Source organism: Helicoverpa zea, chromosome 4, assembly GCF_022581195.2.
Source record: "Helicoverpa zea isolate HzStark_Cry1AcR chromosome 4, ilHelZeax1.1, whole genome shotgun sequence".
In the NCBI taxonomy this organism is placed as follows: domain Eukaryota; kingdom Metazoa; phylum Arthropoda; class Insecta; order Lepidoptera; family Noctuidae; genus Helicoverpa; species Helicoverpa zea.
This window is the reverse complement of record NC_061455.1, coordinates 8,277,068-8,289,187: the sequence shown is the minus strand read 5'-3', so window position 1 is coordinate 8,289,187 and position 12,120 is coordinate 8,277,068. Positions and strand designations below refer to the sequence as shown.

Here is a 12,120-nt window from a genome sequence, read left to right as displayed (position 1 = left end):
ACCTTGCCAGCATAAAAAAATGTTGTGATCAACAGTTTTGTCTTCCCAAAAAAACAATTGAATCGCATATATTTTTATCTTATTTTAACAATTGTAAGTCAACAAATTAATAAAAATCGCATTAATTTATTATACAAATAAATTATTTATATAAATTATTATTCTTAAAACATAAACAACATATTTTTTTTTTCTAGCGGTAACCCTGAACATTCTTGGCGCGTAATCAGCATTTAAAATGTTGTTTATATTTTTTGTATTAAATCAATTTAAACTATTTAAATGGTGAAAAAGTGTTGCGTTTATACTTGTAAAAGTGAATCCTATGGTGGTTGCAATATATCGTTCCACAGGTTAGCTAATAATAACATTTTCGTAAACCAAACAACTAGGGTGCCCATGAATTCTTGTAATGAGTGAAAATATGGATGATGGATTTTAAAACTGTTGTACTATTGTTATATCTTCCCAAAAAATGAAGAAAGGCGACATAAATGGCTCAGCAGTCTATACATGAAGTAGAAATACAAAAAAAAGTCTTCACTTCGAACCTTCGTGCTTTTATACTGCTAATTCCCGCTAATTATTAAAAGCCTTTATAAGTATCTTAAGGTCACAAACTGCGTAAGTTAAAACTTCAATACCAATCTGCGTTTAATAATCTTAGCAAATTCGGATTTGTCTCACATAGCTTAATCTCATAGTCACCCTATTAGAAAGGGACAGACAGCCTCCGTACTAACTGTTTCACTCGGCTCCTTTTTTGGGTTTATATGCGCAGTCCTGTTTACTAATATTATGTCTATGGTATAAACTGACACTGACCATTTACTAATGTCATTTGACTTGACATCTGATTCTTTTTTTGGGTGATGTGTTGTGTTGTGGAATGGAATGATGGAATGTGGACCATCATTATTGGTTGACGATTTATTATTCTGAATGGAATTATTAATATATCAGTGTTAATTTGTATTACGTTACCTATAATCAAGATGTGGGAAATATTGATATTACTTATATTGTCTGCGATAGCGTTCTTCATTACAGATGAGTTAATACCGAATCTATCGGAGTTGTTTGTTAAAGCCGGTCTATTTGGAATAGATCTCTGTAAATCAAATAAGAAAAAAATGTAAGTATATGCTATATAAACCCCGATCATATGATGACTCATTAAATAAGAATAATTGTTCGCTTGATTCGGTTAATTTAGGATTGCAAAGAGGACAAAGTAGGGACTTTTTTTCGTAAGATCAACAATGTGAAAATATCATATATTTTCTGCACTTTTTCAGCCCAGAAGCAATAGGTGTTGTGTCTGGATGTGTCTTTTTGGTAACAAGCTTCATATTTATACCAATCGTGTTTGGTAATGGCTTGATGGATACACAGCAGTTCCCACACAATGAGGTAATGATTAGTTTGAAAGCCTCCATTTGAGTAGACACAACTTAAGGTCAGTGGGTTATCTTATAGTTTAAAAATAAAAATCAATATAAACAACAATTGCTACAGCATTAAATCAATTATTTTAAACAAGATTACCTTTAGTTAAGTGGCTACTCAAATGGAAATGCCTTGAAAGGGGGAAGATTTAAAATTACTACTGTTTTAATTATTAGTTTGCAGAACTACTTGCGGGATTGCTATCTATCTGCTGTATGCTCCTTCTTGGTTTTGCTGATGATGTTCTGGACTTGAGATGGAGATACAAGCTGCTACTGCCAACAGTGGCATCACTGCCTTTGCTTGTTGTTTACTATGTTAATTTCAACTCAACTACTTTTGTAGTGCCCATTCCACTGAGACAATGGTTGGGAATATCTATAAACATAGGTAAGAACTGTTTGTGATGTGTTAACATAAGTCATTGTTAGGGACCTGATTACTTACTACATATAGTTATTACCTATTTTAGGTGTACTATACTACATCTACATGGGAATGTTAGCTGTATTCTGCACCAATGCCATAAACATTCTAGCTGGCATCAATGGACTTGAAGTTGGACAGTCTGTCGTTATAGCATTGTCTATAATCATTTTTGATATAATTGAATTGAGAGGAGACCAGTTTAAAGCTCATACATTTTCTTTACATATTATGATACCTTATTTTGCAACTACCCTGGCATTATTAAAACATAATTGGTAAGTACCTACCTGATTACTTTTTCATAAATCAATTACAATTTATTACTGAATTTCTGAAAAATATTTTTAGTTCAGAATTCTCAGAACTCAAGTTTGATGCTTTAAAAACATTGCATAATTATTAACAACAGTTTAATTAATTTACCATTATGTTTAATTTTTAATTAATTGTTGTTGTTTTCTTTCAGGTATCCCTCAAAGGTGTTTGTAGGGGACACTTTTTGTTATGTGTCTGGGATGACATTTGCAGTTGTAGCCATATTAAGTCATTTTAGCAAAACTGTTTTATTGTTTTTCCTTCCTCAAATCATAAACTTTTTATATTCAGTACCTCAATTATTCCACATTATTCCATGTCCAAGACATCGTTTACCGAAATATAGTGAAGAAACAGATTTACTTCATGCAAGCAGAACAATAATATCAAAAAAGGAAATGACCGCCTTAACAAAACTAATACTTCGTGCATTAACCATTTTACATTTAATTGATAAGGTTGAAGATGAAGAAAGTATAACTATAAATAATATGACCTTAATCAATTTATTTTTAATTAAATTAGGACCTGTATCAGAAGTTCATCTGACTACATATCTTATGGCTTTCCAAGTATTTTGCACTTGTATAGCTTTTGTTATAAGATATCCATTAGCATCATATTTTTATGATAGTTAATAATCAAGGAACAAATATTTTAAGATTTACTGAAGTGGTGGATATATTATTATTTATGTGACTATAATTATCTCTTCATAGTGTACTATAGCCAAAGATATAAATGTGATAAAAAAATTGGCACAAACAACATTATTGAATAAAAATATAATTTCTTCTGTTGTAATAGTTAATGAAATAATAATATAACTCCACTAAAATCATGGCTGTTAATATTTTTCTATGATATATAAAAAAATAAAAGGCATTTGTTTAACAATCTTGTGTTTTAGCAAATAATGTAGAACCACTTCACCAATGCAACTATATGCAGCCCCAAATCAACGTTTTATTGAAGTAGGTAGCAAAAGCTGATAAATGCCACTGCCTTAAAAATATAGTATAGGTACACTGCATGTACTTATTAGAAACTAATTTTGTTTTATACATGAATACATATAGATAATATACCTTACAAGTTACGGATCGTAAGCTTAAGCAATGCTTGGCGCGGTCTATCCGGTGATGGGTCACTTTAAACTGCTGAGGTAACAGGGCTTAGGACATTAGATTGGCAGTCACTCCAAGTAAAATACTGGTGCCGAGTAGTTCCTCAGCTGCGTCTGGCTAGACTGGAAGCCGACCTCAACCTAGTTGCAAAAAGACTAGGCAGATGACATATGATGTAGGACTCACTATGAAAATGTGTAGGTAAATACAATCATACTATTAAAATTGAAACTTATTCAACATATTTTATTTACATAATGCATATTCTTACATCAGTTTTATTATCTATATAATCATGTAATAAGACAATGCAAAATTTTCTTTGGCCATTTACAAGTTTTTTTTTTAAATTTACCAAAGACATTGCAAAGAAGTAGGTACTTATTTTTTTTATAAATAAATAGTATTTCAATTGAATACCTACAACATACTTTTTACAAAAATGGCTACAGAATATCTTTCTACTACCACATTATATATACCTGTATACTTAATTTAACCAAATATCATACAATATATTATCTTCAGCATCGTTTTCATTTATCACCCGTAGTGTCTTAAGGGTTTGTAAATAAAATGTTAACTCTGAAGTGACAACACCGTGCTGAGGACTACCATTAGCTACTATGTTCATCTTCACTAGTTGTTCTCGGAGTTTATCTTTGAAATTATCATGTACTCTTTTATAAATGGTCCTTATTTGTTCATTGGGCAGGATATCAATGAGAGCTTCATGTAATTTAACCAAGTGTTTAGAGATATTTCGGAATGTTTGAGATGGAACAGGGGGCTTAGCATCCCACCCTGTTAACTGAGATGCAAGCATATTACTTACTATGAGACAAATCTTATTCTCTATTTCCTGCTTATGGCTTACTATATCACTTTCTATATTACTAAAACCATTTAATGACAGCTCTTTAGAGTGTTGTTTTTCTAGCAACCATCTTATCTTGGGTAGAAACCACATGACAACCTGCAGAGACCTAGACACTAATGCAAGGTTTGATGTAGATATAGTTTTTAAACCAGCACTTTGTATAGCACCAGCACCTAGTACCAATTGGCAGCACCGGGAATTGAATAATCGGATCAATTCCAACATGCAGTGCACCAAATACTGAACTATAACTGGAGATTGTTTAGTTGCATCACAATACTCTAGCAAAATTTTTATTAACAGCTGGACTGTAGCTACAACAGCATAACTCTCCTTATTTATTAATAAATACTTTCCATCTGGTTTACCACTGTCATATTGTAAAGCATTTGGTATTTCACCAAGTTCATGGATCGTATTTATTGCACTTTGCAATTCACAAGGGACATCTGCAGCTTTCCATCGCTCAACATTAAGAGCAGAAGTTAGTTGAGTCCTACGTTCAGTATGTAGACATTGTATGTACTTCATTGCATAACTCCGAAGTGCCAATTTCATTGCATTGCTACAATGTCCAGTAATTTTTTCACATTCATCACAGAAGTTTTCAATAAGTTTAGACAAGATTGATAATTGGGACATATCAGAAAATACATAGTCCTTGTCAGTTTTAGTTACAATGAGATTAGCACATCTCTCATTACAATAGTCAGATAATGATCCAATCATTTTTTTTAACTTTTCTTCAACAGTAAGTAGCTCTTCTGGTGTCCACATGTCTTCACTATCATTGCCAGTAACATCATCCATTTGTGTTATTTCTAGTATCAAATTATTTAGTGCCAGTATTCTTTTGAATAAATTAATTAGGTTTGGAGTAACTTTCTGCAGAAATGTTATACCTTCATTACACAGCAGCCACATGTTATCTGCATTTGATCCTCTTAAAACTATTTCTGTGTTTCCTTCTCTTTCCGAAATTATTTCAATGACAGATTGTTTGATTGTTGCTTGAATAGAAGTCATTGCCTCAATTTTAAAGGTATCGATAAAATCAAACTCCTTCAGACGTAGGATCCCTGATACAATTGACACAACTTTTTCTCTCTCTGGTATTTCTGCCTCATCTTTTGGTGGCCTGTTAAGGTCAGTAACAATGAACCTTAAAAACTCATTGCTCAACATTTTGTGTATCAACCTCTTCATTTCAGTTAGTTGTGGAGATAAATGACGGAATGCTTGTATACCTGCTAAGCGGGTTGACAATACCTTTTGAGTAGAACTAATTAAATCCAATGCAGCTACATAGTCAGATGTACTTAAAAGTAGCTGTATCATTGGCTGTGTCTGTTGTACCGTACCCATTAATTTCAAAATTTCATGTACATTATTCAAATTATGATTAATTCTTGTCAAACTTGATAACTTTAATGGGCATTCAGTAAGATTACCTTTCACATGTGTAATATTTTGTCTGGTTTTTCTGACTGTAAATACTGCTCTAGCCATCTGTTCCATTATTGTATCATGAGACAGCATTGCATGAAAAAATGCATCAGATTTTTGAGCTACTTGCTTGGAAATTTTCATCTCAATGACATCTAAATATGTGCTGAGTGTTTCTTGAAGTGATCTTATAGCAATGCTTGGTTCTTCAGAATTACAAAGACTAGGAAAAACTTGCTTGAATACATCTGGGTCTTTTAATGGTAGAGATTGTTCATAGAAAATGCTAGGTACCTCACATACATTTTCTACAGTAGGTGTTTTATTTTTAACTGGAATACTTTCTTTGAGTCTACAATGACGGCGATATTTTTTAGCAACCCTTTTGCAATAAGATTCAAAGTGTGCTAAAGTGATTTCTGGTAAATATGGACTAGGATATATATCAACTTTATCAATAAAATTGTCTCCCCAAGTCTTCGTGAAGAAATTGCTCTGTTTTCCTTTGTTAGGATCGTTTAATACTGCTGGAAGGTTTTGGGAGGATGAATAGAAGGTCCAGTCATCATTTGGATTTTTTGTGTACAAATGGTATTCTCTTACGTGATATTTAAAGCCTGGTTTTCGCAAATCACCGAATTGCAAAGATGAACACATCCCATTTTGGCCATACTGACAGAGTATAATAGATCCCTCTTTGATGCTGTGCTTGTCTTGAATGTGCCTGCAACAGGTTTTACAGATAAAGTAACGCTATTGCATTGAATATTACCTTAGGTTAAGCTATACATTTCAATATTTTGTGCTATAACCTTTCAAATTCCGTGGCAGAAGTGAAAAGTAGTCTTGGACAGTGAACACAGTTTTGCCAAGTTGGCTTGTTACAAGATTTAGAGTTGTCCTCCATACCATTTTTATTTTAAAGAACAGTAATAATTAATTATATTTTCAAGGTAATTATCACAAATCTATAAAAAATCGTAAATCCACCCAAGAAATTCATGACATGGTAAATAAAAAGTGACAATTTTGACACAGCTAAATGATGACTAGACATGTGTAAGTGATGCGAGTAATGCATTACGCGTAATATTACCCGACCGCGTAGAGTAATATCACACATTACTCGACTAAATTAAGCATCACACATCACACTAAACATTACGCGGTCGCGCAGCTCTCGACATCACTTATGACTTGTGCGATGAATGAAATGAATGCAGAGCGCACGGCGTTCGGTCGGGCAGGCTCGTGTGACGTGTCACACGAGCCTGCCCGACCGAACGCCCGTCGGCGTTCTATTCGGCTATGTTCGGTTTATTTCGTAAGTTCCGATCCGAACATGGCGTGCGCGACTTGAATTTCGCTCGGTCAGGTGGTTTAACATTTTATTTAGGACTCTATTGTAATTTGCAAAAGGTTTACATTTTCTTGACACCACCCGTTGTATCGTTTTACAATGTATGGACTATGTACTCCATTTCTACTGTACTGTCTTTTTCTTTCAAATTTCGGTTATTTTCGATATTTTTAGTTAGTTTATTTGTTTGCTTACGCGGTCAAGGTCGTGTCATTATTTAAATACAGTCGACTCTCGATAATTGTATCTCTGAAGTGTGATAGGTGATAGTGATTGCAATCAATATAGGTAACTGTGTGTGTGTAGATAGTATTGGACTGTGAACATTCTGAACACTAAATGTGCTAAACTGTAAATAAGGACAATAAGTTAGTAAAATTGTAAATATACCTGTAATTAGAAACATTTTAGCTTTTAGACTTTCGTTTTTGCAAGTTCGTCGTGTAGGTAGGTACATTTTATTAGTGATTATGGCGAGTAAGAGAAAATTTAGCCCTCTCTGGAATCACTTCGATGAAGTTGTACCCAGCAAAAAGGCGAAATGCGGCTATTGTTCCCGTATATTGGCAGTTTCGTCCAGCTCGATAGGAAGTCTAAGCCGGCACATGAAATCTATTCACCCCACGATCCAAATAAATAGCAGCAGACAACCGGCAACGGTAACAACATTTGAAACTGAACCACATGTTTCGCATAGCGTTATGGAGCATGTTCAACAGGTACCTTCATGCAGTACACAAGCTGAGACAGCCACTGATTTATTGGTAAGCCATAGGCAGATTCAGCAGGGACCTACAATGGCAGATTATCTTCAAACGAAAAAATCTCTGCCTAGAAGCCGAATTCAGCAGCTGGACGAACAGTTAGTTCGGATGATAGCAAAAGGCTACCACGCCCTTCGCATGGTCGACGAAGTTGAGTTTAGGAAGTTTGTCGAAATGTTGAATCCCGGCTACACACTACCGACTCGGAAGACTCTGTCAGAGAGCATTCTTCCTAAAGTGTATGCAAAAGTTCTGGAAAAAGTTAAAGAACAGATAGCAAAAGCTGCAGCTATTTGTATAACCACAGACGCCTGGACATCCTCTGTGCAAGATGGTTATGTTGCTATCACTGCCCATTTTATTGATACGGACACCCACAAGTTATGCACAGTAATGATCGGGTGCATAGAGTTTGAGGAGAGACACACCAGCCTTAATCTCAAAAGTTTCTTAGAAACAAAATTTGAAGAATGGAACATACGTCAGTACGTGAATGTGATCGTCAGCGACAATGCAGCAAATATTTTAAGTGCTGTACGACTAGGCGGCTGGCGCTCTTTGTCTTGTTATGCGCACACTATTAATTTAGTAGTGCAGTCTAGTTTGGACGCCATATCTGACACTATGCGTAGGGTTAAAGATGTCATTGAATATTTTCACCGCAGCGCTCCTGCAAAAAAAAAATTGGCCGAGATACAAGAACAAATGAATATTTCGCCCCTAAAACTCAAACAAGACGTCGTTACTCGCTGGAATTCCACGTATGATGCCCTACAAAGAATAATAAAAATAAAGGAAGCCCTTATCGCCACTCTCGCAATAATGCGTCCAGATATCAGTTTACCGCAGGACGACTGGCTGACCATTGAAAAGGCGACAGAACTTTTAAAAATTTTTTACGAAATAACGGTTGAGATTAGTGGTGAAATGTATGTTTCTGCCTCAAAATACATAGTATTTTGTAAAATTATTAACCGGGCTCTAAACAAATACGTTCCCGAGTGCAATGAAAAAATTCAGCAGATGCATAATAATCTGAAAGTTCAGATGCAGCAACGGTTTGGAGAAGTCGAAAATAATACGCTTCTTTGCGAGGCGACCATATTAGACCCGCGTTTTAAAAAAAGCGGATTTAGTAACTTTCGTAATTTTGAAAGAGCTGCTTCAACTTTGAAATTAAGAATTGGCTCAGATCGCACCCAGGTTTTGCAGGAATCTGTTGAAGAAGTACCGGTTCCTCAGCCGAAAACTGGATCTATTTGGGATGAGTTCGATGAAGAAATTTCCGCTCATATTCCCCAAAATCCGACTGCAGCCGGTATTGTGGAGTTCGATAAGTACATGGAGGAACCGCTTATTAAAAGAACGGAAAATCCACTGCTGTGGTGGAAAGATCGGAAGTGCGTGTATCCGCGCTTATATAAATATATGCTGAAACGCCTAAACATCACAGCCACATCAGTACCGTGCGAGCGTGTCTTCTCCAAAGCTGGCTTAATATTGAATGAGAGACGGACACGACTCAAAACAAAAAAACTGTCAGAATTGATATTTATTAGCTGTAATTAAATATTTTACAGCTTTATGTGTGTATAATATAAAAATAGATACTGTATATTATGTATATATTTTATATTAATGTATGTAGGTATGTACATAAATGTATAATAATTCTGATGAATATAAATATAAAGATATTTAATGTGTATATAGTAGGTAGGTATATATAGTATATTTAGTATGTATATAAAAAAATGCAATCATTGTACATAAAGTTGATTTTTAAATACGCCTATATTCATGGGATATTTCATTACACTTTCATAGTTATTTTTAATCCATGAATATTGCCAGTCCTAAGCCTGGAAAAACCGTTAGTAATTTGTAAGGTTTAAGTATGAAGGGAAATCAACTTTGTTAAATTTCGTAAAATACGGCGCGACGGGTGGTAGCTTAGTGCTCATTACTTTTCATTCATGTCATCATGATGTTGAACATCACTATGAAACATCATATCGCTCACTGTTAAGTGTTATGTTCTATTACACCTAAACATTGTATTACATTAGAACATGCGCGACAGTGTGCTATCGCATGGCGCCACATCACGCGTGATGTTTGAAGTGATGGTAAACTGTAATATTACTCGGCACGAAATGTAATGACATATCACATTACTTCGTGTTGCACTGTTTTGCGCATGTCTAATGATGACACGGACATCGACACGATTTGGCAGATGACATTACGTTGACAGTCGGTTCATCGAGTTAATGTCTATGCCATACCTGCATACGTTTAGGAGCACCGTGCTGCTCCCCTCCATAGATGAGTATAAGTACAGTTATCGGCACGGATATCGGGCCATGACCTTCACCTGCGCAGAAGCGATTTACTGCCTTATTGCCTTATGCGTACGGGTGCGCAAAGCGATCCCCACTCTTCCGCCGAGAGCCCAATATCCGTGCCCGGTATCTGTACTGCCCTCATCGCTGCCACTGTGGTGAGGCTGTCACCAGCCTCGGACACCACGGCTTGTCATGCAGCCGTAGTGCGGGCCCCTTTGCGTGGCACGCAAAAACCAACGACATTATACGTCGAGCCCTTATTGCCGTCGCGGGGTGCCAGCATTACTATTGAATCATCATCATCATCATATTGAGGCATCGTATTGAATTAGTACCAAATGGCTTGGCACGCGACGACGGTAAGAGACCAGACGGCAGACGGCATGTCTTTATTCCCTTGGAAGATGGGTAGGTCTTTGTACTCTTGCGCCATCCCACCTTGCAACAAGTTCTGCGTACAGGGGCCCGATTCTCCTAATTTTACTTAAACGACATACGATTCACGTTCGACTCGATTACGATTGAAGCGTATGTGGCATTCCGCTATTTATTCTTTGGAATAAACGTTTTTATCCTTTTCTGTCATTCAGTAATGAATCATTTTGTCTGCAAATGATTTACGATTGCAAAATGATTGTACAGCAAACTACCGTATAGACCAAAATTACCAAAATAGCAGACCAATCGCACACCAATCAAATGTCAATCGAATACGATTGATCTTTTATTAGAATGCCCGATGTGGTTAAAACTGCTATTGCGATCATATTGCGATTCGATTTCTATTCGATTTTGACATTATTAACTTAGGAGAATCGGGCCCCTGTGCTGCTGCTGCCGCTGCGGCCGCGGAGAACCTCAAGCGGCGGAAATATAGTGGCCTTGTCAGTATATTTTCGAACCGTTTGTGGTTGATACCCTCGGGCCTGTGGGGTCCGAATGCCCACACCCTATTGCCTCGGACAAAGGATCAGGATGGCCATCCAACGAGGCGAGGTAATGCTGCCAGCTTCTTGGGTACGCTCCCAGTTGACAGCGATAGGGATGAATTTGACGAGTTTTAGATATAGTGTATTTTTTTATTGTTTTACTAGGATAGTTTTTTTGTGTTGTAACTAAAGAAAACCGAAATGCCATAGATGTAATATACAAACGTTTAAGTAATATACATACGTACGTAACGTTTGTATCTCACAAAACTGGGAGACCAAGCTAGGTTATGAACATCAACGGACAAAAAAAATACGTTTGTTGTATGGGAGCCCCCCAACTATTTATTCAATTCTAGTTTTCAGTATTTTTTATAGCGGCAACAAAAATACATCATCTGCGAAAATTTCAGCTCTCTAACTATCACTGTTCATGAGATACAGCCTGGTCAGACAGACGGATGGACAGAGGAGTAAAAACAATAGGGTCCCGTTTTACCGGGACACGGAACGGACACGGTTTGGGTACGGAACCCTAAAAATGCTTTCGACAACATAGTAATCGTAGGTACTTGTCATAAAGAATTAAGAAAGAATTGACAAAAAAATTAAACTGACTTCCAAAAACACTAAAAAGCAAAAAAAAAACTAATTTTAGGTGCATCGGCCTAGAAGTCGGTGGCAAAATTAACTTAGTAACATTCATTAGACACCGACTTCTAGGCCGATGCACCTAAAATTAGTTATTTTTTTTGCTTTTTAGTGTTTTTGGAAGTCGGTTAATTTTTTTTGTAAAAAAGTTTTTTATTTACAGCTTTTCAGCTACGAATATTTGTCACTATCCATATAAGTGGAAAGTTCTCATCAATACAAAGAATAAAAGCCCAAATACGAGGTGTTTTATATATTCAGTTGTCGAGTTCCCTCGACCTTCTTTGGTCTCTATCATCAGGTCAGCTCCAAACCTTCACTGTTGCAAAGGTCTCGTCAATATAAATAATATAAGCCCAAACACGAGCTAGTTTACATATTCAGTTGTCGAGTTCCCTCAACCCTCTCTGGTTTCCATCATC

At 36.0% G+C, this 12,120-nt stretch overlaps 2 protein-coding genes across 2 annotated transcripts; one reads left to right on the top strand and one right to left on the bottom strand.

Annotated features, from left to right (window-relative positions):
- Positions 1 to 846: 846 nt before the first annotated feature.
- LOC124629719 (UDP-N-acetylglucosamine--dolichyl-phosphate N-acetylglucosaminephosphotransferase) lies at positions 847 to 3,090 on the top strand. Its single transcript, XM_047163234.1, has 5 exons — positions 847 to 1,135; positions 1,299 to 1,413; positions 1,626 to 1,839; positions 1,922 to 2,153; positions 2,345 to 3,090. Exons 1-5 carry the CDS (start codon positions 996 to 998, stop codon positions 2,829 to 2,831), a joined length of 1,188 nt encoding a protein of 395 aa, XP_047019190.1. The 5' UTR covers positions 847 to 995; the 3' UTR covers positions 2,832 to 3,090.
- A 455-nt stretch (positions 3,091 to 3,545) lies between these two features.
- LOC124629718 (vacuolar protein sorting-associated protein 54) lies at positions 3,546 to 6,678 on the bottom strand. Its single transcript, XM_047163233.1, has 2 exons — positions 6,459 to 6,678; positions 3,546 to 6,370 (listed from the first exon to the last, which is right to left on the bottom strand). Exons 1-2 carry the CDS (start codon positions 6,551 to 6,553, stop codon positions 3,811 to 3,813), a joined length of 2,655 nt encoding a protein of 884 aa, XP_047019189.1. The 5' UTR covers positions 6,554 to 6,678; the 3' UTR covers positions 3,546 to 3,810.
- Positions 6,679 to 12,120: the final 5,442 nt, after the last annotated feature.

Excerpts from the sequence above, each read along its gene's own strand:
- LOC124629719 (XM_047163234.1), top strand. The coding sequence starts at position 996 with ATGTGGGAAATATTGATATTACTTATATTGTCTGCGATAGCGTTCTTC. Across the intron at positions 1,136-1,298 it reads AAATCAAATAAGAAAAAAAT|CCCAGAAGCAATAGGTGTTG; the intron begins GTAAGTATATGC and ends GCACTTTTTCAG. Across the intron at positions 2,154-2,344 it reads GCATTATTAAAACATAATTG|GTATCCCTCAAAGGTGTTTG; the intron begins GTAAGTACCTAC and ends GTTTTCTTTCAG.
- LOC124629718 (XM_047163233.1), bottom strand. The coding sequence starts at position 6,553 with ATGGAGGACAACTCTAAATCTTGTAACAAGCCAACTTGGCAAAACTGT. Across the intron at positions 6,371-6,458 it reads TCTGCCACGGAATTTGAAAG|GCACATTCAAGACAAGCACA; the intron begins GTTATAGCACAA and ends AACCTGTTGCAG.